We start from the raw sequence: 26,301 nt of genomic DNA, 5'->3' as shown, positions 1-26,301 counted from the left end.
CTCCCTCCTCCCCCACCCCAGGCTCCTGCTTGCAGACCCCCCATCTGTGCCCCTACCCCCCCCCACCACCCAAGACGTGTCCTGGAGATGGGGGGTGACGCACCAGGCGCTGGTGGGAAGTCAGGGCCGGAGACCAGATGGGAGCGGCTCTGTGGGCAGACGTGGCCGCTGCAGGCCTAGGAGGGGGCTCCGTTCGCGAGCCATCTAAGAGTGGGCACAGTGTGGGGAGCCCGGCTAAGGGGTGCTCGGGGGCACTGGGGACTGGGCAGGGAGAGGGGGCAGCAGAATGATAACCGGCTTGGCAGCAAGGAGGGGAGCCCTCACCCCATGGGCAGGTAAGGAGGCTGGGGCCTGAATGGGGTCCCAGAGGGTGGGGTGCTGGAGCTCACCCTCTGCGCAGGATGAACTTGGGAGGCTGGGGATGGGGACTGGGAGAGGGTGGAAGGTCCAGGGAGGAAGGAGGACAACCTGCGACCTCTTCGTGGACAGCGGGGGGCTGGAGGGTGCGCATTAATCTCGGAATCTCATACCATGATTCCAGAATCGTGGAGTCACGGATCAGCAGAGTGTCGGAGCTGGACAAAACCAGATGCATCACGGCATTTAGCCCCCTTGGCTCAAATGCCAGCTCTCCTGAGCTCCCCCTCTGGGCTGGGCACCGTGCTCAGCACACTCCCATTTAATCTTTACAACAACCCTGGGAAGTGGGTAGGCTTGTCTTCATTTTTATAGGAAAAACTGAGGTCCAGAGATGGGAAGTGAGTTGCCCAAGATCACACAGCAATTTGGCATCCTCCCTCTGTGGCAGAGCCCAAGCCCCCAACCTAGGGCTTGTGGGCTTGTGGGGTGTGTTCCTGTGTGTCAGACCCGAGGTCTGAGGTAGGGGGGGCACTGAAGATCTGGGCCTCTTCCCTGGGGGCAGGCCCAGGGGAGCAGAGAGAAAGAAGGACGTAGAGTCAGCCAGGGACTACCAGCCTGCGTTGTCCAGGGCTGTCTCAGTCCTTGATGCCTCTCAGCCCGAGGTCTTCAGGGAAGCGCACAGGGCTGGCAGGTAGGGATGGTTTAGGAACAAACAGAACTGGGCTCACCTTCTGGCCTCGCACTCAGCAGCTGAGTGACCTTGCACAGTTTACTGAACCTCTCTGAACCTCACGTTCCTCCTCTCTAAGCACCCCCGCCCTTGGGCTTGGTGAGGCTCTCATGATGTGAGCTCGAGGCCTCTGCCCAGGGGCGCCCTCCTACTTCACTCCTAGTTCTACTTGCTGAACTGCTTGGTCTGTTCACGTTTGCAGATGTCCTGCGTGCCGTGCTGGGTGCTAGGGTTACAGCTATAAATAACTCAGGGTCCTGCGCCCAAGAGTCGGCAGTCTAGAGGGGGAGGGGGTGGGAGACAGACAAATGGAGGACGACTGGGGTGTCTGGCATCTCTGAGGGGCTATTCTGAATTGCTGTGGGGCTCAGGGCAACCACTCACCCTCTCTGACCTCTGTTCCGTCTGGAATGGTCCTCTGAGGAGTCCGCCCCCGGCTTTCAGGCAAGCTTGCGCCAAAGATAAACCAGACAAGGAGAAAAAGGCCCTCCTCTCCAAAGGACGAACTAGATCAGCACAGCACCCTAGCTGCTTAAAGAAAAGGTGGCATCTAAATTGCAGGTCTGACTTACCCCAATGGAAAGCTATAATTTCCTTGCTTCTGGTACTCTGGCCCGTTAAACTTTGACAGGGAAGATGGGCCCAGATAAGGGTGGAGGCAGGGAGTCTTCTGGGGGGACCAAGGGCTTGGGGAGGGGCTATTTCATCCTCCTGTACAAAGGCAGGGCCTGGCTGGTACATTGTGTTCTCGCCAGGGCCATGTGTGTTAGCACGCGTGCCTGTGGGTACACATGTGTGTGTCTGGGCAGGAGGGGCCGTCCTCAGAAGTCACCCTCCGGCTTCCCCGGGGGCAGCTGTCCCTGCAGCCCGGAAATTAGCTTTTCCTGGCTCACTGCTCCTCTCCTGGGAGTCTGCTGCTCCCCCCCCTCCTCCAGCCCTGGGTTGTGATTTGTCACCTGGCGGGGATGCTATAAAGAGGACGTGCACGCAAGGAGGCGAGGTGGATGGACGGGTGACGTAGGACTCCCCAGCCAGGTCCAGGAAGTCCGGACTCTAAGGTCCCAGATTCACAATTCCAGGTCTAAGAAGGGCTGATTCCAGCGTTCTGGAATTCTGACCTTCTCCGATTCAAAGATACGGAATCTGAAAGTCTATGACTCTACAACTCAGTTCTAAGACTCTAAAATTCTATTTTTAGGTCTCTAAGGGTTTAGGGATGTGGGCCTTCAGAGGGGAAAGGGGGGTCGGTCGGAGGTAGACAGAGAGGGAGAGACGGCAGTGATCTTAATAGTTCCAGAGCCTGAGGAGCAGTGAGGAGAGCTCTGAATAGGTTGGGAGCTGAATAGTGGGAGAGCTGGATGCCAGCTAGTTGGCCGGACCAGCTATGACCCTTAGACAAGTGCCTTCTCCAGGTCTGGCCTCAGTCTGCCGGCCTGTGAAATGGAGTGGGCGGGAGATGGTCTTACGAATCCTCCCAGCTTTGTCCCTTCCTAGCTGTGTGACCAGAGTGCATGGCCTCAATTTTGTTCCTGTCTGTACTGTGGGGACAACCCTACTGCCTCCCTCATAGGACCCTATAGGATGCTGCATGTCACTGCTTAGCCTGGAACCGTAGCTCCGTGACGAAGGGCTGGCAGCACTGTTAGGACCCTATGTGCCCACTGTCCATACTGCCCCTTGCTTAGTGCCTGGGGTGAGGGCAGGTTGAGGGCTCTCACCAGGCTTGGAGGAGCAGGGAGAGGGTGCTCTGAGCCCAGCCAGCCTGGGGAAGCATCAGGAAGAGCCAGGGCCAAGGGGTTCTTTGCCATTCTTGGCATCACCCCGCCTGGTGCTCAGAGCCCTTGGAAGTCCCAGGTATTGGGCAGGGGCACCGGGCACACTCACCCACCCAGAGGCGCCTCCCCTTTCCAGGAGCTTCACATGTGAAAAGTGGTGTCCGGACAGGGCAGTGGGGACCATAGGTCTCACTGGGGGCATTTCAGGTCCAGTGTTCGGCGGGCAGGAGAACACTGGAGGAAGGCTCCTCTGAGAGGTTTCCTTCTCCCTTGGGGTTTCTGTAGGGAGAGTCAGGGCAGCCAGCAGCCAAGGGACTGGGGAAGGGGGTGGTCATTTGGAAGGAGGGGAGGAAGTCCCGTCGCAGAGAGACTCCAGCTTTCAGCCCTGGCCTCTAACTGGGTCTCCGGAGAGCCAGAAAGTCCTGCTGAGGGAGGTTAGCCAATCCTGGGGCAGGAGGTCTCTCCCAGCAGGGCCTGAATTCCCACTGTCAGCAATTCATCCTCCCTTTGCGTTAAGATTTGTCCACCGGGGTTCCTCTGATTCATTCGATGCCTCAAACGCTGATGCAGAACTTGCGCTTCTATGAAAGGGACGAGGGAAAGGACCAGAGCCGAGTCCTAGCATCTCCACGCTTGAGAGTCAGGTCTAGCAGGGTAGCCAGGAGGCGTCTCAGCTCCTTATAACACACGAGAAGTGTAGTAAGAAGGTGCTCTCAGAGGGAACGGGGACGCTTGTTCCCACTGTGCCGCTGGGCAAGCTCTTACTCACGTTTCAAGACCCACTTGAAGTGTCCTCTTCTCGGGGGAGCCTCCCCCACCAGCGCAGGGGGGAGCTGGCTGTTCTTGTCCTTACCCCCAGCGTGTTGTGAATTTCTCCACCATCGGTCAGCCTTTGGGGCAGAAGGGGCCCCAGCCGCCCACCCCCCCAGGTTCACAGCCAATCATCCTTCACAGCCCTGTTCACAGCGGGGCTTTTGTCGCAGTGCAGTGGGATGAGCAGGGCTGAGAGTCCTCAAGGGCTTTGATTTCCAGGGGAAGGGACACCTCTGAGCCTGTGGTTCTTAACTCCAATCAGAATCTGAGGAATTTGATGAAAGCGCTGGGCTCTGCCCAGAAAAAACAAGGATGTGTTAACTTTCACCAGAGTTTGGGGGGTTTATGGATCGTCTGAAGTTCATCAAGAGACTTGGGTTCGAGGTTAAGGACCTGTGATATGCAGCAGTGTTTTTCTAGCATGAGAGCTGAGACCTGTTTGGGGGGTGTCTTAGTCTGTCCAGATTGTTGTAACGGAATACCATAGGCTGGGTAGCTTATAAACAACAGAAGTTCATTCCTCACCGTTCTGGAGGCTGGGAAGTCCGAGATCAGTGTGCCGGCAGATTCGGTGTCTGGTGAGGACCTGCTTCCCGGTTCATAGTGGCTGTTTTCTTGCTGTTTCCTTGCATGGCAGAAGGGACATGGGAGCTCTCTGGGGTTAGAAGGGCACTAATCCCATTCATGAGGGCTCTACCCTCGCGACCAAATCACCGCCCCCCAAAGGCCCTCCCATCTAATACCATCACACTGGGGGTTAGGATTTTAACATATCAGTTTGGTGTGGGGGAGGACACATTCAGTCTATCACAGCGGGAGATCCACTTGGGGCTCTGCCAGCAGGCTAATCATATGTAGAAAGGGCAGATTTTGTTTTATGGAACAATATGACGTCGGGTTGCAATGTAAAACGCACTGGTGTCAAAAACGTTTGGAAAATGCTGGTATGAGGAAAGGGCTTACGTTGTCATCAGCTTATCGAATGAGCCCCTTGCTGAACATTTGCGGAGCACTTGCCCTGTGCGCAAGTGAAGGGTCACTGGTGTCCAGGTCAGTGCTGGTCCTGCTTTTTGGGGCCAGGCAAGCCGGAGTCCCATGCCACACCCCCGCTATGTGGTACAGCGTGGTCACTTCACCTCTTTGAGACTCAGTTTCCTCATGTGAGAAGTGGGGATACCTTGCCCGCCTCCCTTGCTGGCCTGTGCAGAGTGAATGAGCCGTGACACGTCAAACTCTGGCCAGGTGCCCAGGAAGTCTCCAAGTTCAGTGTGATGGGGGAGGGGCTGAAGAGACAAAGCCGTGCCCTGCCATGACCAAACTGTGTCCTCCCTCCTCCAGGCTAGTAGCTGACTGCTGACCATCCTCTCTTGGCCATGGACACCCCTGGCTATCCTTCACCGTTGCCCACGCCCTCGGAACCCTGGAACGCCTCTTCCGCTTGGCCCCTGGATGCCATCCTCGGAAACGCGTCCACAGCGCAGAGTGCAGTAGGGCTGGCTGTCAGTGGCATTCTGATCCCACTGGTCTACCTGGTGGTGTGCGTCGTGGGCCTGCTGGGCAACTCACTGGTCATCTACGTGGTCCTGCGACAGACGGCCAGCCCGTCGGTCACCAACATCTACATCCTCAACCTGGCGCTGGCTGATGAGCTTTTCATGCTGGGGCTGCCCTTCCTGGCCGCCCAGAACGCCCTGTCCTACTGGCCCTTCGGGGCCCTCATGTGCCGCCTGGTCATGGCCGTGGACGGCATCAACCAGTTCACCAGCATCTTCTGTCTCACCGTCATGAGCGTGGACCGCTACTTGGCGGTAGCGCATCCCACCCGCTCGGCCCGCTGGCGCACGGCGCCCGTGGCCCGCACAGTCAGTGCGGCCGTCTGGGTGGCCTCAGCCGTGGTAGTGCTGCCCGTGGTGGTGTTCTCGGGCGTGCCCCGTGGCATGAGCACCTGCCACATGCAGTGGCCCGAGCCGGCAGCGGCCTGGCGGGCCGGCTTCATCATCTACACGGCCGCACTGGGCTTCTTTGGGCCGCTGCTGGTCATTTGCCTCTGCTACCTGCTCATCGTGGTCAAGGTGCGCTCAGCTGGGCGGCGGGTGTGGGCACCCTCGTGCCAGCGGCGGCGGCATTCTGAGCGCAGGGTCACGCGCATGGTGGTGGCCGTGGTGGCACTCTTTGTCCTCTGCTGGATGCCCTTTTATGTGCTCAACATCATCAACGTGGTGTGCCCGCTGCCCGAGGAACCCGCCTTCTTCGGCCTCTACTTCCTGGTGGTGGCGCTGCCCTACGCCAACAGCTGTGCCAACCCCATCCTTTACGGCTTCCTCTCCTACCGCTTCAAGCAGGGCTTCCGCAGGGTCCTGCTGCGGCCCTCCCGCCGTGTGCGCAACCAGGAGCCTCCCCTGGGGCCTCCAGAGAAGACAGAGGAAGAAGAGGATGAAGGAGAGGATGGAGGTGGGGAGGCTGGGCAGGAGGGAGCAGGGGAGCATGAAGGGCCGAAGGAGATGAATGGTGGGGTCAACCGCATCACGCAGCCGGGTCCCAGCGGACAGGAGCAGCCTCCCAGCGGCCCCACCAGAAAGGAGCGTCAGTTCCTACCCCAAGAGCCCTCAGCTGCGGAGAAGTCAGGCACCCTGCACATCAGCTATCTGTAAGGGCCTGCGGAGGGCCAGGGTAGCCCAAGGACAGGGCAAAGACTGTGGGTACGCCTAGGGCATGCCACCTGAGGTGCCAGGGGTCCGTGATGGGAAATTCAGAAGCCTGGGCTCTGATGCCATTGCTGCCGAGACTTGCTGTGTGACCTCAGATAGGTCACTTCCCCTCTCTGGGCCTTGTGTTCTCCTCTGTGACTCAGGGATGGGAGATACGGCCTGGACGAGCTCTATCAGATAAGTCTGGAGGGGCATCTCTGCCGGGCTGGGTAGGGTCAGGTTAAGGGGATAGGTACCGACTGGCTTTCCCCTTCCGAAACAGAGCATCCTCAATCTTGGCCCTCAGAGGGATAAACCAAGGCCTGGATTTCCCGGGCTCAGAGTCAGGTTCACAAAAGAGGGAGTGGGGGCCCACATTCACAGGGAGTGGTACTGCACAGGGAGTGGTAGGGAGAAGGGGTGTGAGATTGCCCAGGCCCCCATCAGCTCTCCCCATCTTGCTGCAAGGCTGTGGGCCAGCTCTTCTCCTCTCTGGGCCTCAGGCCTCACCTGCTAAACAACCCAATAACCTCCAGGCCCCCTTGGCCCAGACAGTCAATGCCAGGACTCCTGTATTCCCAGACAAGAGGGGAAGACGTGATTTTCCAGGAAGCTAATTGAGTCGAGCTTCAGGGTCCCTGACTGCTCGGGCCCTTCTGAGGCCCTGAGTCTAATTTCATACTTGTAATTTTGTACCCCTTTTATTAAAGAGGGACCCCATATTGCATAAGCTTAGGCCACCCAAAGGCTAGCTCAGGCCCTGTTGGGGGCAGCTAATCAATCCTCAAAGCAGCTCACTTTGTGTCCTGTGGCTGGAGGGGGTCTCAGGGTCTTTGAGGGCTCAGGAACCTCCTCAGAGGAGAAATCCTCCCTGCTTCTCCCCACTCGGCGACTAAAGCAGGGACCTGGCCCAGGCAGACTGGAACAGAAAGGCGGAGTGTCTAAACAGAGCTGGGAGGAGAAGGAAGAAGAGGAGGAGGGAGAGGAAGGGGGAAGGGAAAGGCAAAGGAGGAGGAGGTGGAGGACAGATCTGCTCCATGATCTTGGGGCTGACCTTGGCCCCTCTGGGCTGAGCTCAGTTGCAGCATCAACGAAACATGGTTGCCAGTGCCTGGCCTGATGAAACTCAAGGAAAGGATGCCATCAGGGTGGAAAAGCAAATGCTCTGAAAGGTACAGGCTCAGCCCCCTTGAGGGCCTGCAGTGCTGGTAAGAAGGGTTAGGTCTTGGTGGAAGCCTGGGGGCAGAGCTGAGAAGCAAGGCCTGGCTCCCCGGAGAGGTTGGGAGGAGTGGGGCAGCGCTGCAGGCTGGGGAGCAGGCCACCCGGTCCTCTACATGCCCCGGGGCAGCACGTCGGAAAGGCCTAAGGAACACAAGACTAGAGGAGGCTGGAGAGAGGCCACAGGGAGAGGCCACTGTCCAAGGCTGGGCCTGGGGCTGGCCTGGACGCCCTCCCAGAGACGACCCCTTAGAGCCACAGTGAGACTGGTCCCGGGGACGGTGGAACCTCCAGTTAAATCTCCCAACACTCCACTCCGCAGAGGGTAGGGGGTCCTCAGGGAAAGCATGGGAACCACAAGTTGGGAAGCCTAGATCTTCAACTCACCTTCAGATCCTGTGTAGCCTTGACCTCTCTGGGCCTCAGTTTCCCATCATAAAGTGGAAGTGCTTGTCCCAGCTTGCCTGCCTCCTGGGATTTGGGAAGAAAAGGAGTCGTTTGGGGTAAACTGCCGTGCACACTGCGATGGCTGGGGCTGGGCCTTAACAGATTACAGAGTGGAGGCAGCCCCCTGCCAGGCGTGGCCTTCAACCCCTTCTCCTTCACCAAGTGGCTTCTCTGTCTCCAGCCCTTGGGGCTGAGGGCGCTACAGGACATGAGGAAGGGAAGCTGGGGGTCAGAGACAAAGGATCAGGGAGGTAGGGCTTGGGGGAGAGTGAGGCCCCATCAGGGGGAAAGAAGTTTACAAAACTAGAGCTTGTGTGGAGGCTGGAGGCCCAGTCCTCAGTCTGGTGTCCCCTGAGGCGGATCTGGGGGTCTGAGGAAAGAGGGCCCCTGGCATTCCAGCATTTCCTGTTTTCCTGGCCAACCCTACTTTCCTGATTCCTGGGCCAAGTGAGCCTGTTCTACAAGGGTGGCTGGGAGGCCCCTTAGGGAAATTCTGACTCTAACTCTTGTCAATAAAGTCAGTGACACATGACAACTGGCCTGGGCCAATTCCTCTGGCGGGCGCTGTGTTTTTAGACGGGTGTGCCTGGGTGGGGGTGGGTACGGGCATCCGTCTCTATTGGGGTGCTCCTTCTCTCCTGTCTCTCAGCTCTGCGTGCCCAGGCCTCTTTGTGTATAGCCTCCCAGAATCCTGGTCCTCCAGGAGGGATGGAAGACGTCCCTGACAAGCCTCGGCCTGCACGCTTACAGATCTTGATCCAAAGGCAGTAGATATACTCTCTTCCTCTGTCCAAATATCAGATCTCATGCAAGAGAGCTGACTGGCTCTAACTGAGTCGCAGGATGGCCCCTTGGGCCAATCACCAAAGACAAGGTGATAGAATGCCATGATTGGCCAGATGTGGGTCACGTGCCCGTCTTTCCCGCTAGAGAGAAGGTGGGACACTGTGATGGACAGTTTGGCCTGACCAGTGGGGTAGGAGTTGGGTCAGGGACTGACTATCCATGGCAGGGAGGGAAGAGCCAGGCAGCAACAATAATGGGATGGGGGAGGGGTGTGTAAACGGAGTGCAGGGCACGTAGTAGGTGCTCAGGGCGTCTCACCATATCCACGAGTGAATGTGTATTGGGGTGCAACACTGAGGGCCTGCTGTGTGTGTGGCAGGTGTGCACGGGGTGGGAGCAGAGGACCTGCTTGCAGCCCAGGTTGTGTAGGGAGTGGGCCTGGGCCAGGGTCCCCTCTCTGGATCCCACAGCCCTCCAGCTTCCCCATCTCACCATATGTCACTACCTGTGCACGCTCTTGTGCGTGTGTGTGTGTGTGTGCGTGTGTGTGTGTGTGCGTGTGTGTGTGTGTGGTGTCCCAATAGCTTTGTCCCTCCAGGCAGGGACAGTGCCTGATGCATCTGTGTTCCCAGGGCCTGGCAGTGCTGTGGGCCCCTCATATGACTATTTGGAATAAATGACTGAATGGGGGAAATTCCATTTCTCAATTCCAGGGGGGAATTTTCACACTGTCACTCTAGCCTCCTTTGGATCTGTGCAATGTGGTGACCCTTAATAAATGGGGGGGGGGTATCAGGGGAATGGAAGGAGTTATATGGGGGTTTGGGGCTGGGATCTGTGGGTTATGGGAACTGCAGGGGCTGTGGGCTGAGGGCAGGCTCTGGGGCTGTGAGCTCGAGCCGGCAGGAAGGGGTGGCGATGACCCTCTCTGCCTGATTCCGTCTCTCCAGACATCCAAGTTGCTCAGACCCAAGACCTTACCTTGAACTTGTCTCTCGGAGGCTGTTGCCTGGCAACAGCCCATGGCCACCAGGCTCTGGACCAGGACTTCATATGTCAGCCTGAGCACCAGCAGAAAGGAGTCAGGAGCCTGTAGGCCCTGGGATAGGGGAGGCCAAGGCCCCAGGGCTTCAAGCCCTCCTCACCTCCAAGGGGTGGGGGAGACGGAGGCCACAGTCCCATGGAGAGGTGACAGTCCCATGGGGAGGTGACAGCCTGGGTGCCACAGGACTCCAGACACAGAAGAAAGCACTCTAAAGGCAGCAAGAACCCCAGGCTGTAATGTGAGGAGCTTTCCCTGCAGTTGTGCAAGGCCACGGTCCTGCCAAAACCTCAGGGTGCTCCCCTGTCACTGGCAGGCCCTGGTGAGACTCTTGGTGACTCTACTGGAAGGCCATGGGGCAAACACATCCCCCAAATGTCATGAGACCCAAAGTCAGGAGGCCTGGGACCTAGGCCCACTCTGCCACGAACCTACCACACAGCCTTGGCCTTTCACTGACCTCTCTGGGCAAAGTTCATTAAGTTAATAAAGACTTTTCTGAGCGCTCACTGTGTGCAAGGCCCTGACACCGGGCTGGGGAGACAGACACGGTTCCCGGGCCTTGTGGTGCTCACAAGCAGCTGCACAAGTAAATGGACCACCATCCAGTAGGGACGGCAGTGCCCTGTGCTCTGGGGGATCACAGCTGGGGGGAGGGGTCCGTGTTGGGGGCAGCACTGAGAGCAGAGGGTGAACCTGAGTGGGCCCGGCAGGGAGGCTGTATGTGCTAAGGCCCTGGGGTTGAAGGAAGGCAGTGAATGAAAGGAAGAAAAGCGGACGTGAGGCCCAATTCAGGGACAGAAGCTGTGTCAGACAGGACCTCCTAGGAGGTTTAATTCCAGTTGTGCATTGAATTGTGTACCTCTCCTCCCTCAAATTCATATGAAGTTCTAACCTCTAGTACCTCCGGAGGTGACCTTATTTGGAAATAGGGTCCTTGCAGTTATAAGCAGCTAAGATGATGTCACCCTGGAGTCAGGTGGGGTCCTATTCCAATATGACTGGTGTTTTTAAGAAAAGGGAAGATTAGGACACAGACACGAGCATGGGGAAAATGCTGGAGTGATGTTTCCACAAGTTAATGCCAAAGGTTGCCTGCAAACCACCAGAAGCCGGGAGAGAGGCCTGGAAGAGGTCCTTCCTCACAGTCCTCAGAAGGAAGCAACCCTGCCTGACACCTTGATCTTGGACTTCTAGCCTGCAGAACTCTGAGAAAATACATTCCTGCTGTTTAAACCACTTAGTTTGGGGTACGTTGTTCTGGCAGCAAACTAATACAATTCCCACCCGCAAAACGGAGCCAACAGTCCCTCCTCCCCTGGGTCTCTGGAGGACCTTGGACTAATTCATTCATTCTTTCCTTCAACAAGTGTTTACGGAACAGCCGCCAGCGCAAAAAGCTGAAGGCAGAGAATTACAAGGCCTGGCTTCAGGGGTGAAGGAAGTAGTACTGAACGTAAGAGATAAAGAGGGGGTTCTTAAGCCCCCAGAACCTGGAACTGTCTGGTTTTGAATCCCGGCTCACCCATTCACTAGCTGTTTGACCTAGAGCCAGTTAATTAACCTTCCTGTGCCTCCGTTTCCTCCTCTTTGAGAGGAAGATGAGAGTAGATGTCTCCTGTTAGGAAGATTAAATGAACAGAGATTTATAAACAGCTTAGAACAGTGCATCGTAGGTGGTATGTGTTAAATAAACATGAGAAGTGCTTTAGCAGAAGCAAGAATCCAGCCATGGGTTGGGGAGGACGTCTCCCCGGAAGGGTTATAGCCCAGCCAAGCATCAAGAGGGAACTGGAGTTTGTGCACCAGGAGGCGGCATGCGAGATGTTCAGGGTACTAAGAACAGCTCTGCTACCCATTTTACAGCTGAAGATAGTGAGGCCTGGGATGGTCATGTGATTTGCCCAGGGTCACAGCACCAGAGGCAGGACCAAGAATCATGTTTTCCTAGTCCCCAGTCCAGTGTCTGTAGCTTTTAGAAACTATGAAATTGAGGGCCAGGGAGTGATGCTGGGGGTGGAAAGAGCTCTGAGGCCAATGGTGCCAGCTCCTTGGCGGCCACCGGTGGTAACAGATGATGTCCTTGGGCAAGACTCAACATGGTCTGGGCATGAAGGGCAGCCCAGACCAGCAGATCGATGATGTCAGGACAGACGGGGGCAGTGACGTCATCATCCTGCTGGTGGGCAACAAGACCGACTTGGACGACAAGAGGCAGGCGACCCTCCGGGAGGGCGAGCGGCGTGCCAAAGAACTGAGCGCCACGTTCATCGAGACCGGTGCCAAGACCGGCTACAACGTGAAGCAGCTCTTCCGACGTGTGGCCTCGGCTCTGCCTGGAATGGAGAACGTCCAGGAGAAAAGCAGAGAAGGGATGATCGACACCGAGCTGGACCAACCCCAGGAGTCCCTGGCCAGCAGGGGCGGCTGCTCCCGCTAGTGCAGTCTGACCGCGGGCTTCCCCTGACACTACTCACTTGTTGCGAGCACCCTCTAGCGAGCCCTGCAGCCTCGGCATAGGCCTGCCTGGCAGGCTAAGGTGGTGTGTACCCAGGAGTGAATGTCAGTGACACACTCATGCACATACATGTGCACGGAGAGCAAAGCCAGTCTTCGCTTTTTCACAGGCTCAAAGAAAGTGCCCGGGGCCACACTTGGCCTCCTCCAGGGTCCCAGACACCCCAGGTCCTGGCTCACACAGCCTAGGGACACAGCCTGTACACAGCCAGGATCTCCTGGCCTCTGGCCATCTTGTTAACAGGAAGGGAAAATGAGGCCTGCAGGAGTACGGGGCCTCTCGGTCCCGCTCTCTGCGTTAATGACAGGAAATATTTGCACACAGGAACTGCCGGCCTTGCTGCACTTGGTCAGTGTGCCCGGAGCCTGCTTGGTTTCACCATCTGTAAGAGGAGGGGTTGTCTCTGTGCTTGGCGCGGGCCTTCAGCCCGCTCATCAGACAGGGTGGGTCCTTCCTCCTTGCTGACCATGATAAATGGCAGCGATTATGGGGAGAACAAAGCAAACACACAACGCCCATTGACATGGGTGGCGTGGCAGGTGAGCTCACGGCCACACAATCCATTTCGAGCCTCACAGCCACCACTTCTTAGCTCTGCGTGCCTTTGGGCCAGCCTCAAAACCTCTTGGAGCCTCAGTTTCCTCATCCGTAAAATGGGCTCCGTAGCCCCATCTCACAGGACTGTCGCAGGACCGGGAGGCGGCGGGTTGGCTCCGGCCGACGCCAGCACTGTGCTCTGTGTCCGGCAGGGGGCGCCGCGTAACCTTCCCCTCTCCGCTTGGCGCCCTCAGCCGCTCCGGTCAGCCGGACTCGGCTCTATTCGGCACCAGTCGGATCCACTCGGTCAGACCCGGCGATAATCGGACGGACACGCTGGGCTCGGCCGGACTCGGCTCTGCTCGGCCAAGTTCGGCTTTGCTCGGTTCTGTTCGACTGCGCCGGGAGCTGGACACGCAAAGGCCCCTCCCCGGCGCCGTAGCGGCCCTTTCCTCTCGTCTCGCTGTCTGCTTCCCGGATAGAGGCGCGGTGGCCGGAGCAGAGCCGCTCCCTCCGTCCACAAGCCGGCGGGTTTCCCCGTGGCGGGGGTCTGGTCTGGCTGAGCCCTAGGTGGTGCCAAGAGTGGCTGCAGCTGGCGGCAGTCTTTTGCCAGGGTTTGAGCCCGAAGCGGGTGGGCATGGAGGGGCTTCCCCGGCTTGGGGGTGGGAGTCACTCCCCTTAATTCTGCGGAGAGAAGCGGGGAGGATGGCGCTGGCCTCCCGCGTGCCTTGGCGACCCCATCATCCGGCTCTGCCACTAGTCAGCCGTGGGGAGGGAGCCAGTTGCTTCACCTGTCTCCCTGAGCCTCAGTTTCCCACTCTGTAGCAACAGGGTCCTCGTCAGGGTCCAGGAGGACTGGGATGGGGCTGGCTCGTTCCTTCTCTGGGCCCCTTGGGGATTCTCTTTCCCCTTCTGTAAAATGGGATTAAACTCGCCCATCTCGGATTAACACCCGTAGGAACAGACATGGGTTGCTGAAAAGCCCAGGACGCAGAAACTGAGTCCGGAGAGCGAAGTTCACCCGGGATGACCCAGCTAGTCGAAGGAGGGATATGCAGAGCCAGGAAGCCGAGTGAGCGAGCTGCTTTGGAGAGCGAGGGTCCCATTGGACCCTCTGCCCACTTTGCAGGAAGTGGGGTTTGGAGGAAGAGGTGAGGGAACGGGCGCCCCAGCCAGCCCCTAGCACGTCTTAGTGGGCCCTTCATCTTTCCCCTTCTCCCCTCCTTAGCTCTCTAAGAAGGGGACGGGTGGGGAGCATCGCCCGTGGAATGGGGTGGGTGCCAGGCGCATAGCCTCTCCCCACTAGGTGGCGCTCACGGTTTCCTTTGTTTAGTTTCTTTATTACCGTCCTAGATTAGATCATTAATCATTAGATTTGGCTAATGATTTAGATCATTAGCCAAACCCGACTTGCACAGCTGACTCTGGGAATCATGTTTTGGGTTCTGTCTCACTTTATGACAGGCACACATTTTATTTTTTAAAAATGCGTGAAGGGTTCTTGGTGCTTTGTAAGCACTGACTAAATGTCACTGTTTTTATATCTTCTCCCCAACCTTGGGCTGGAAGGTGGATGTGGCTAGGAGCTTGGTTCTGAGAGTTGGGGAGTGTGTGCCTCATCTGTGTGCATGAGGAGAATGGGCTCATGCCCTCACCATGTTCAGGGTTTAACCCGGGAGAAGCAGTGCCTGGTGGCCCGTGTAGAGTACCCCACTGGTTATCCCACCAGGTTGCTCAGATGGTCTTGGCCTCCTCATGTTCCTCTGGCCTCGGGTCACCAAGGCTCAGAGGTAGGGAGACATGCCCAAGGACACGAAGCTAGAAGGAGGTGGAGCTGAGACGGAACCCAGTTTTGTCTGCCCCAGGGCTGGGGCTCTGTCTCCACACTGCCTGGCTGGCCTGCTGGGGAGATCCTCAGAGTGGCTGGGAGACCAAGGGCTGATGCACAAATGGGGTAATTTGCGACATGGTGAAAGAGAGAGGGAGGAACAATGTTAGAGTAGTGTATAATATTCCTGAGTCCTACTCTCTTGTCTGCCCTGCTCCCAGCCAGCTGCCTTGGACCAAGGGGGATTAGGGACCCTTTTCTGGGGCATTGACATTGGCTGGGAGTCAAAGGAGCTGGTCCTAGAACCTGATGAGAATCATGTGCTTTTCCAGACCTCACCTGTCGAGTGAGATGAGGCTCCTTCTCTGCAGAGGGGCTGTTGAGTGTGTCAGGGAGCACACAATGGGCCCTGGACCAAACAACTTCTGTGTCCCCACCCTGCTTCTCCACATCCCCCATCCGTCTTCCCTTCTCTTCGCTTTTTCCTCCGATGCTAGGCTTCCTAAGTCACATATCTATGAGGCAGCCAGGAGCTGTGTCCTGCCCCCGTGCTGCTGAGTCAGCCCTTTTCCCGCTGGAGGCAGCAGTGAGGCGAGGGTGGGGAGGGGGCTCCCTCGCCTCCCTCCCTCTGCAGCCCTGGCTCTGTGCCCTGGGAATGCTGCCTGGGGCAGGGCCACGTAGCGGGCACAGCCAGTGTGGACCTGACAGTTTTCCCAGTGTTCTTAGGCCTTCCATCTGCTTTCCTTTGGGGCCCCTTGAACCCCTAAGTAGGCCTGGGGTGAGGGTGGGGTACTCCAAGTGGGTTGGGAGTGGGAAGCAGCACAAAACTAGAAGCTGGGGGAGTCTGGCCCTCATCCCAACTTGGACTCCAGTCTGCTGTCCGACCTTGAGCCAAAGATTCCCTGCCCTCCCTGGTCACAGTGTCCCTGCTGGACAGATTCAGGAATTGGATTAGATCATCTCTAAGGGTCCTTCTAGGCCTGGATATTCTGCTGTGTGTTTATCCCCCAAAGTAATAAAAAAACAGAAGCTCAGAGATGGGAGATGGTCAGGGACACACAGCCAGGGCTGTTCTATCCTCCACACTTTGCCCAGCTGTGAGTGGGGCCTGGGGCTTAGTGCCCCAAGCCCCAGACTTCAGTAAGTCCCCCTAGGTCGCTGCGTTCCTGTGCCTCCTGAGAGCGACAATGTCACCACCTCTGTCTGCCCAGGGGGCAGGCCCTGAATTGCAACCTTTGCCCGCAGCCGTGCCCAGCTGTGCCATCGTGGGAGCTCCGGTAGGACGGGGAGCACTTCCATCCTGTAGGGTTGTGGTTCCTCTTCACTAAGTGTGTGACCCTGTGAAAGTCACATCAGCGCCCACCACTAGCTCCCTTTCCCAGGAAGAGTAAGAAAATGGATGTAAATACCCTTGGCTCCCAAAAACCCCTGCAAAGGTGAAGCCTGGCCCAGGCAGTAAGTACTCAACAAATGTAGCATGAGAGGGGGCTAGAGGGCGAGGGATGTTTGAGAGAATCTTTGCACAGGGGTCTCTGAGCCCAGGGAACCAGGACTGCAGCCTTTGCAAAGCCTCCTGCAGCCTAACCAGAAGGAAGCAGAGGCCCGGGGGCATTCTGTACAGGCTGCCCTCCTGTGACCTTCTTGGGGGTCATTTCCATGGGCGGATTGGCTGTAGAAGACCAGGAAGATGGATAATCATGGCAGCATTTCCAGGCAGAGGAGGAGGACTTTGGTGTCCATTGGAGGCGGGGCTGTTGACCCGGCTGCCACCCTTACCTGATACTCTTACCTGATCTCGGAGCTGGCACGGATGGGGCTGGGGACTGGAGTTCTACAGACAGGTAGGGTCTGAGAGGGGAAGGGATTGGCCAGTGGGTGCCAGTGCCAGGATTTGAACCTGAGGCTACTGGGCTGGTGCCCGTGCCCCCTCCGTGCCGCCTGCCTCAGTGACTCAGAGCTAACGAGCCCTTCAGCCTAGGCTGGAGCCCCGGCATGGCGCTTCCAGCACTGCCTTCCCTTCCTCAGCAACTTCTGGGGCTCCCTGCCCTTCCCCCTTCCCAGCCTCGAGTTCCCATCAGGGGCCTCAGACCCCTTCCTGCTGGAGCTTTACGGGGTCTCTGAATGAAACAAGACCCTCTAGGACCACCAGAGAGTTAAGACAAGGAAATCCTCAGCTCCCTTTATCTCCGGAGAACCCAGAGGCTGGAGGGGAGGGAGCAGGGAGCAGGGGAAGCGGGAAGCCAGCTCAGCCCGCCCCCTCCGCCCTCCCTCCCTCCCTCTGCTCTGCCTCCATCCCTTTCTCCCTCCCTCCTTGGCCAGCCCGCAGGGCCTGGGGTTCTGGGCCAGCAACAAGTTATAATTGCAAACATGGACCAAGGAACCAGAGGCGGCCCAGAGGCCCGGGGTCTGTGAGCTGCTGTTTGAGGCTGCAGGACACTGGGTGAGTGATGGGAGGTCCTGCAACTTCCTCCAGCAGGGCAGAGGGGGTTGGGGTCAGAGCCTGGAATTCCTCTCCTTTCTCCTCTCTTCCCGGACACATCTCACATCTCGGGGCCCTGCTCTCTCCTTCTGACCCCGGCCAGCCCCTCTAGGGTCTCCCTTCCCCACTCCCTCCTTTGACTGAGACTTTAGTCCCGGTGAAGGGCTGCCCTCCGATGCTCCTGTCTTGTGCCCACCCCTGCCTGGACAGGCACCAACTCAGCTCAGCAGGGCCTGGCCCTTCCCCCACTCCAAAGAGGCCCCAGCGCCCTCATGGAGGCAGCAGGGACCCCCAAATCACCTCCAATGGCGTGGTCCCTCACTCATTTGATCCCTGTGTGACACCTTCCTCCAGGGACAGTCAGTGACCACGGCTGTGGTTATTATTACTTTTGTTAAAGGCTGCTTTGCTTCCTGCTCCCTGCTTCCTGCATCCCCCCTCCCCACCCCCCAACCCCACCAGGTCACAGTTCTGTGTCACAGATTTTTTGACTCTCAGCTGGCTAGGCCAACAGAAATGTCCCCAAACAGTTTTAATCCTCTGGGAACAGTCCTGCTCTTGCTATCCCACGCAGGCCCCGGGGAGAGGTCGTGCTGGGCAGCAGAGAAAGGGACAATCATTTGATTACGAGTCTTTTACAAGTCAGGCAATTTCCCTACATTTAAATCCTCCCAAATAACCTGGGGAGGAAGGTGGTGTTGTCTCCTCCTTGTAAATGTCAAGGAGCAAGAAGCCCAGAGACGTTAAGCCACTAGCCCTAGGTCACACAGCTTGTAAACTATTCTGGGATCTCAAGTCTGACTCCAAAGCCTCATCTTTTCCCATGAGGTCACATCTATGGGAAGAAAAAGAGGGGATTTTGCTCTTCTCAAAACCACTGGGTTGTGTAATTTACAAATAAAAGGTAAGGGTCATAATCTCGGACAGAAGGGATGTTGATCTCTGAAGATTTGATGTGCCTTATTGAGCAGAACCAGGAAAGCAGAACGGGGGCCGGAGAGGTGGGGGAGGCTTGGGAATGGTCACCTTCAGGAGAGGGGTGATGGCCCTGGAGACTGCCTGCCCACCCCTCTCTTCTCCTGCTGCTACCCAGCCCCCAGGGAGCGGGGAGGGGGTTGTTGCGGGGGAGGGCTCCTGCCCCTTTAAAACCCAACTCCTACCTCAGTGTTCAGGTTAGGTTAGAATGGCATTTAAAAAAAATAATAATTTTAGTTTCTCTACACATATTAACCACAGAAAAATATTTTTAAATTGTACTAAATGTTAAAGGAGAACACAAAGGAAATAAACAAAGAACACCAGAAGTGTAAAAACCAGTCTGGTTTCAAAAGTGTTTCTGATCCTGTGATAACTCAGTGCCAGCCCCCAAAGACTGCCACCACCTCAAAGGCTCTTTGCTTGGCTTCCTGCCCACCCAGCCCCAGCTCGTCTCCAGTCACTGCTGTCCAGGCTGCTTTCTGCCCCTCTCCGTGAACTCTGGATCCCTTCTTGGCCAAGGCCAAAGACAGATTCTCACAAACCGTTGGGCTTCCCGGTTCCTTTTGAATTTTCCAGACCTCCTGGGTCCCGCCCCTTAGTTCCAATTTACCACCTTGGCAGCTGATTGGCAGGTCTACGATGATTGACACAACCACCTTCCAATGAATTTACTCTCTCCTTCTCCTTTCCCTGCAGGGCTTCTTCTGTGAGGTTGAGTTGGTAGGTTGTTGACTGCGCAAACATGCTGAGAGAGGAGGTGGGCTGAGACCAGCTACACACCCTCCGCGTGCATTTCTGCAGGGACTTCTTTTGTTTGTTTGTTTGTAATTTGTCCGTCCTGAGGGGCACCTTCTTCTACCTTTGCCCTCCAGTGACGGTGGAGTCTGGGGCAAGAAAACAAGCCAGAGGGAGGTTGGGAAAAGCATTTTATAGTCTCATTGGCTATGACACAGGGGCAGCAGGGCATCTTCCTCACCCACCCCAGCAAAGGCCTCCCAGGACCCTCGTCTTCAGAGCGGGTCGTCCTTCGTGGGCCCATGTGTGCCAGAGATGCCCAGGGACTGGGTGCCAGGAGACTCAACCTCCAGGCCCCGCACTACCACAAGTGTCTTTGTGACCTTGAGAACCTGCTTTTGTGAACCTCTTTGTGACCTTGAGAACCTGTTTTCCCTGTGTAGGCCACTGTCTTCTCATCTGTTAAATGGGGGCACTAATGCCCCCTCCCCGAGTTATGTCAGGAGCGCACGTGCTGTGGGTGGTGGCGTCCACGCTGGGCATCAACAGAGTGTAGATGTCAAGGTAATATGTTTCTGTCCCTCCTTTCCTGCTCCAGGTCACCATGGGGATAGCTGCCCTGGGCCTCCTCTGGGCAGTGCTCGTGCCCCCTCTCTCTGTGTTTGGAATCCCCACCGAGGAGCCCACCTCTGGGGAAGCCGTGGCCTCTAGTTCCCCTGGGCTCTGTCGACGGTGCTGTGACTCTGAGGACCCCCTGGTCCTTGCTGATGCTGCACATACGTCCTTGGCCTCTCCGTCTGCCCTCCCGTACATGCTGCCTGAGGTCAGGCCCTACATTAACATCACCATCCTGAAGGGTGAGGACCCACACGTGGCTTGGGCTGGACTGGCCTGGTCGGGGACAGGGAGGGCATGGGGATCTCTTCCTGGGCTCAGGGAGGTGAGGTGGAAGGAGCAGAAGAAACCAGGACAGAAAACTGTCCCAGACCTTTTCTTTCATTCACACATTTATTAAGTACCTACTGCATACCAGGACCATTCTGAATTCTGGGATGGAGCGTGTACACATCAGACAGAGATGCCACCGCTGTGGAGCTTCTGTTCTAGTGGGGGAGGCAGACAGTGAGCAGTAAACATATCACCCAAGTCAATGAAATGGATGGTGATAAATGCTATGGAAGTGACGAGGTGGAGCAGGGTAAGGGGTGTCTGGAGTGCAGCTGTGGGGGGCAGTGTGCATATTAAATGGGGCTGGTCAGTGTAGGTCTCACTGAGAAGGTGGGGAGAAGCCACGTGGATTTCTGGGGAAGAGCATTCCAGGCAGCGTGCACAGCAGGTGCAAAGGCCCTGGGGCCAGAGCGGACCTCATGTGTTGAAGGAACAGGGGGCAAGGGGAGGAGCTAGGTTGGAGACAAAACAGATCAGACGTGGGCTCCTCCTCTGAGTGAGATGGGGAGTGGGGGAGGGTTTGAGCAGAGGAGGGACCTGGCCCAGCTTAGGTTTCAAATGGATCACTCTAATTTCTGTGGAGAATAGACAAGGGTAGAATCAGGGAGAGCCGTGGGGGCCACTAGGGCCGCCCAGGTGAGAGCTGGCTGCCTGTCCCCTAAAACCAAATCTCAAGGAAGCTACTTCTGCTGTTGGGGGCTGTGAATGGCTGGTCCTGGGGCCAGACCTTGACATCCTTAACCTCTGTCTTTGCTCACGACAACCCTGCAAGTTCGGTATGTTGTCATTCCTCCCACTTTGCAGATGGGGAAACAGAGCCTCCGAGAGGGGAGAAGCTTTCCTGGGGTCACACAGCTGTTAGGGGCAGAGCTAAGATTTGTCGCTGAGGACTCCAGAGGGTCAGCTGGCACCTGAGACCCTCGGGCCTTCAGATTTTGTGGTTGAGGACCCCTCTTGTCCTCTCCCTACTTGGCCCACCACTCACACATCACCGCTTCCCCAAGGCCAGCAGAGCCCTCTGTGTGAGGTTGACGAGGTGCTTGGATACTGACTGAACTCCCCCCTCACTATCCTCCTTAAAACCCCATGTCACCTCTCCTGGGACAGGCTAGCTGCCTGCTGGGCAGAAGGCATCTGGCTGGTGTCAGGAGTCCTGGGTCCCAGCCCCCGCTCTTCAGCTCCCTTGCTGTGTGGGGCAGGCTTGTCTCTCCCTCCCTGGGCTTACTGCCTCATTTGTAAAAAGGAGAAGGTAACCCCCTCTTATAATTACCCTTCACACCCTCCCTTGGGCCTGGGGCGAAGCAAGTGCTCTGCAAACTGCAAAGTGCAGGGCACGTGATGAGGTAGGCAGTTCACCAACGAGGCCAGTGAGGAAGACCTCCACAGAGCCATGGACTCCCTCCTCCCTGCTTCTCTCCAGGCTTCTCCTCCAAGGACCTGTGTCCTCTTTTCTGCCCCTTCTTCCCCTCTTCCCAGCAGCATTGCCATGGTCATAGGGGACCCCAGGACAACACAGGGCTGTCTAGTTCATTCAGAGGGATGTGGCTAAGGGTGTGATTGCAGGCTCTGTGACAAGCAGCAGAGAAATATTTGGAATCTGGTCCCTCAAGAAGTAGGTGGTAAAAATATAAAAAGTAGGCGGTCACCTGCTTTTCTTGCGTTCGAAGTCAGCCTGGAACAAGGGCTGGCCAGAGGCGTGCCTGCCTGGGAACCAGGGGAGATGCTGCCGGAGCCCAGGGCAGGGGGAGGTGGGCTGGGCAGTGCTGGGTGAATCGTCCTGCCTCGTATCTGCAGAGTTCACCCAGTGCTTTCCCAGAGGGCTCAGGAACATCCCAGTGAGGCAAGCATGATCCTCTTCAAGATACAGACAGAAAAATCCCAAGACACCAACATGAAGGCCCCAGGTCGTGCAGAGGGGCGGTAACGCCCACCAAGGGCCTCCTGGCTCTGACTCTGGACACTTCCTTCCGGGTGATCCCTTCTCTGGGGCAGAAATGCCACGCCCACATCCCCCTGAAGCCCCGCTGGGTGCAGTGACACCGGGGGTCCAGGCCCGGTCTGGCAGGGACCACAGTCAGACCCTCACTGCTGAGGAGGGAGCAGGCTGGCGTGGAGACAGACCACAGCTGGGGTCCTGCTCCCAAGCTGTACCACCGGGAGAGTCCCGTCACCTCTCTAAGAGTGGAGGTGGGCGTGGTGTCTCCTTTAGAGGGGCCTCGGGGTGGCGATGCCTGGCATGCAGTAGGTGCTCTGTAGGTGCTGGCTCTCCTCCGACCTGCCGTCTCTGGGCAGGGGCGAGCCTTCTGCAAACGCTTAGGAGCCCCCTGGGTGCAGGTGTGGGTGCCTGCCCTGACTTTTCTCCTCTTTGTCTCCTCAGGTGACAAAGGGGACCGAGGCCTGCTGGGCTCGCCCGGGAAGCTGGGCAGGGAGGGCCCCCGGGGGGAGCGCGGCCCCCAGGGCATCAAGGGCGCCAAGGGGCAAGCAGGCAGCCCTGGCAGCCCGTGCCAGATGCGCTTCTCAGCCTTCTCGGTGGGCCGCAAGACGGCCCTGCACAGCAGCGAGGGTTTCCAGCCGCTGCTCTTCGACACGGTCTTCGTGAACCCGGACGGGCACTTCAACCTGGCTGCCAGCCACTTCGTCGCCCCCCTGCGCGGCCTCTACTTCTTCAGCCTCAACGTGCACAGCTGGAACTTCAAGGAGACCTACGTGCACGTCGTGCACAACGACGAGGCAGCCGTCATCCTGTACGCGCAGCCCAGCGACCGCAGCATCATGCAGAGCCAGAGTGTGATGCTGGCCCTGGCACCCGGCGACCGTGTTTGGGCGCGGCTCTTCAAGCGTGAGCGTGAGAACGCCGTCTACAGCGACGACATCGACACCTACATCACCTTCAGTGGCCACCTCATCAAGCCTGAGGACGATTAGTGCCTCCCATGGGGCAGCTCTGGCCTGGGGTGGCCACGGGCAGGTCTGTGCCCTGCGGGGCCTCAGTTTGCCTCTCTGTAAAGTTGGCCCTGGGACCTGGCATTCTGGGCAGCCTTCCTCCTCTTTCCTTCCCTCCATCACCCCTCCCAGTCTGTTCCTGCCTCTCTCCTCTCTTGGACATTTTCAGAAACCTCCTAACCTCAATCTTCTAGAACTTTCCCAACCTTTTAGACCAGCACTTTTCAAACTTGAATGTGCATCTGTATCACCCAGGGATTGTGTGAAAATGCTGGTTCTGATCCAGCAGGTGTGGCGTGGGCCCAGGATTTTGCATTTCTAGGACGTTCCTGGGTGATGCTGGTCTATGGACCCCACTTGAGTAACCAGGTCCTATAATTTTCACAACATTCTGGAATCTTCCAAACATTCTAGAATCTTCCCAACATCCTTAAATTCTCTCACCCTTCTAGGACACCCCCTCCTCTTGTCTCTTGCGCCTTCTTCCTTCTCTCTGAGCTCCTGTCTGTGCTCCTTGTGCAGCCGCAGTTCATTTATTCAGTCATCAAACACTCACTGAGCGCCTGCTCTGTGCCAGGCTCTGGGAAGGCTGAGGTGAACCAGGCACAGGCCCTGCTCTCGGTGAGCACCCAGTCCAGCCAGGGTGGGGAGACACAGATTCTGAAACTAGACCCAGAGAAACACATGGGTCTCTGATCACACAAGTCTGTGTTCTGGGCATTCAGGCACTGTGGCCCCCCATTACCCACCACTCCCCAAGGCTGGCAGGATAGGGTACCCCAGGTGGGGGGTATCCTCTGCCTGTTCCTTTCTTTTTTTCCCAATGCCCATCATTAAAGCAAACCCAGGGGGGCCTTGGTCAGGGGAAAGGTGCTGTGAGGAGAGGACCCAGGGGTTAGGGGGCATTTTGGGGTAAGGGGACCCAGACCCATAGCTCCCCACACGGCTGGGATGGAAGCCTGTGAGGACTCCTACCCCCCTCAGCACACTCCCTCCCTGCCCCGCTGCTGGGTGGCTGTCAGGGCCGTGCTCAGCCCACTTTGCCAAAGGTGCCTGGGCCTCAGTTCTCCCAGGCTCCCAGCCACTGTCAGACACTGTCGTCTGTCCCCAGGTGCTCTGACCTCCTTGGTGTCTCTCGCCAGCCCAGTGCCTCCGGCTCTCCAGGTGTTGAGGCCCCGGGTGGGCAGCTCCTGCCCAGCAGAGCCGCCTCTGGCCCGCTGCTGCCTTGACAAATGCTGCCGGGCAATGAGCCAGGACAGAGGGCACCGGGCTTTGGACCCCTCAGCAGGTCTGGGGAACCAAAGTGAGCAACGTTCCAGGTCAATTGGGGGGACCCTCCTCTGAGCCATGATGCCAAGGGAGGCGCTGGGCGAGGCTGAGGCCAAGTGAGGGACATCAGGACTTCTGTCCCTTCCCCCTCTCCCAGGGTGGGACAGCCTGGGGGCCCCCAGCCTTCCCCTCCCGCAACCCCAGGTGGCCCGAATCTCTCCCGAGGGAGACGGCCTCCGCCCGTTGGTGCTTCTGTGGACTCCGGGGCAGAGGTGGCCCCGGTGGTGGTCTCTGGTGCTTACTCATAGCCAGGGGAGCCATGGCTGCATGGCTGGGGGATGGCAGCAGGGCCTGACCCGGTGCCGTGAAGGCTGGTCCTGTACAACCACCCCCAGCCCGACTTCACCCCTGCCCTGCTTGTCCAGCATGATTAAAAGTTGTGCGTCTTCTTGGCAATCCAGCCTGGCTCTTTCTGCTCGGTTTCCTTTGCCCACCTTGGGAGGGCAGCCCGTCCTGTTCTGCTGGGCCCAGGGTCAGGGTCCCAGAGGGACCAAGGCAGCCCAGGGCTCCATTCCACGTGCTCGCCACCCACAAAAGAACCAGCCGGCCTCGGTCACTCACTCAGCTGCTGTGCCTTGGAGGCAGTGGAACCAGCTCAGGGTCTACTGTGCTGTGCCCTGGCTGTGGCCCTGGGAAAGTCCTCACACCTCGGAGCCTCAGTCTCCTTGTCTGTAAAATGGGAATGGGGATCACCTATCTCATGGTGTGGCCATAAGGATTAGAAGAGAGGTTGCCTGGTGAGCACTGCATTCCTCCTTTTTTAAAAAAAAAATTAATTAATTTTTGGCTGCGTTGGGTCTTCGTTGCTGTGTGCCAGCTTTCTCTAGTTGCGGTGAGCGGGGGCTACTCTTCGTTGCGGTGCATGGGCTTCTCTTGTTGCGGAGCATGGGGTCTAGGCGCGTGGGCTTCAGTAGATGTGACACGCGGGCTCAGTAGTTGTGGCTCACGGGCTCTAGGGCGCAGGCTTAGTAGCTGTGGCGCACGGGCTTAGTCGCTCCGCGGCATGTGGGATCTTCCTGGATCAGGGCTCGAACCTGTGTCCCCTGCCTTGGCAGACAGGTTCTTAACCACGGCACCACCAGGGAAGTCCCTGCGTTCATCCTTTGAACCACAGCTACTGAGCACCTACTGTGTGCTGGGTATGCTGCTAGGCTTGGAGGCTGCAACTGCAGGCACAAGCCATCACCTCCCCATGGGGAGCACCCACGGAGTTTATGTTCTAGTGAGGCACCTGGACGTGTTGAACGAACCACAGATCCTACCTGGGGCTCCTGTCTCACGTTTTGTGTGTAATATTTGCCAGCGAACAGCTGTATATGCTCTGGTGGGAAAATGCTCCACGTCCTACAACGGGCAGCCTTGGTGGGTTCTGACTTCCGAGCTAGCGTAGTAGCTACTCACACACCGAACGCAATCGGTGGCGACTCCTCTTACTGGCTTGATGGGGCATCTGCCCTGCCTGCGTGCCTGTGTTTGACGGCTCTCTGGGTACCACGTGGAAGAGGATGCTATAAAGACAAATCCACCACAACTGCCCCAGGACCCACCCGAGCCTGCGGCCACCCTGGCGGGGGAGACGCAAGTCTTAGTTTCCTTGGAGCCCATCTGGCCCCCGAAGGAGGTTTCCCACCACACCTGAAGCCCTCGCAGCTCTCACGCAAGAGGCCCTGACAGGTCAGAGGCTACTCAGGGGAGCCATCCCACCGCCCACTTTGGGCCCAGGATCTGCTGAAGTGTCATCGGCCTCCCCAGCACCCCTGCTCCGACACTGGTGGTAAAGGTCACCTCCAGCGCCAGGCAGGAGCCTTTGGTCATGGACAGCATGAGGACTTGATGTGCTGATTACTGAGGCAGAAGAGCTTTTGACGCTCCTTGCCAAGCACTTGCAGGAGGACTGAAGCTTGCCCTTTGCAAGCTGAGGCCAAAGGCCCCAGATATTTCCAGGCCACATTAGTTCAGGTCTCCAAAACTGGCAGCCCTTCGTTGTCTAGTTGGACCTGCTACAAACACTTCTCCATCCGTGCTTCAGAGGCGGCCCCTGGTCTGTCTGGGCCAGTCGTTCCCATGGGATCCCAGTTCCTGACTTGGAGGCGTATCGTCAGTGGGGGGGTCAGAGCCACTAGATCTTTGTTATGGAGACTCTCCCAA

General features: G+C 57.6%; 3 protein-coding genes across 3 annotated transcripts; all 3 read left to right on the top strand.

The window, feature by feature from the left end:
- Positions 1–270: 270 nt before the first annotated feature.
- Positions 271–8,565, top strand: SSTR3 (somatostatin receptor 3). Its single transcript, XM_060023938.1, has 2 exons — positions 271–335; positions 5,017–8,565. Exon 2 carries the CDS (start codon positions 5,052–5,054, stop codon positions 6,327–6,329), a length of 1,278 nt encoding a protein of 425 aa, XP_059879921.1. The 5' UTR covers positions 271–335; positions 5,017–5,051; the 3' UTR covers positions 6,330–8,565.
- A 3,403-nt stretch (positions 8,566–11,968) lies between these two features.
- Positions 11,969–12,298, top strand: LOC132434337 (ras-related protein Rab-6B-like). Its single transcript, XM_060025992.1, has one exon. The coding sequence runs from the start codon at positions 11,969–11,971 to the stop codon at positions 12,296–12,298; it is 330 nt and encodes a 109-aa protein (XP_059881975.1).
- Positions 12,299–17,121: 4,823 nt separating this feature from the next.
- Positions 17,122–24,511, top strand: C1QTNF6 (C1q and TNF related 6). The gene is made up of 3 exons (XM_060023936.1): positions 17,122–17,181; positions 19,532–19,790; positions 22,259–24,511. Exons 2-3 carry the CDS (start codon positions 19,538–19,540, stop codon positions 22,804–22,806), a joined length of 801 nt encoding a protein of 266 aa, XP_059879919.1. The 5' UTR covers positions 17,122–17,181; positions 19,532–19,537; the 3' UTR covers positions 22,807–24,511.
- Positions 24,512–26,301: the final 1,790 nt, after the last annotated feature.

The sequence above is a fragment of the Delphinus delphis genome, chromosome 11 (genome assembly GCF_949987515.2).
Source record: "Delphinus delphis chromosome 11, mDelDel1.2, whole genome shotgun sequence".
NCBI classification, from domain to species: Eukaryota; Metazoa; Chordata; class Mammalia; order Artiodactyla; family Delphinidae; genus Delphinus; species Delphinus delphis.
This window is presented reverse-complemented; position numbering and strand designations above follow the sequence as displayed.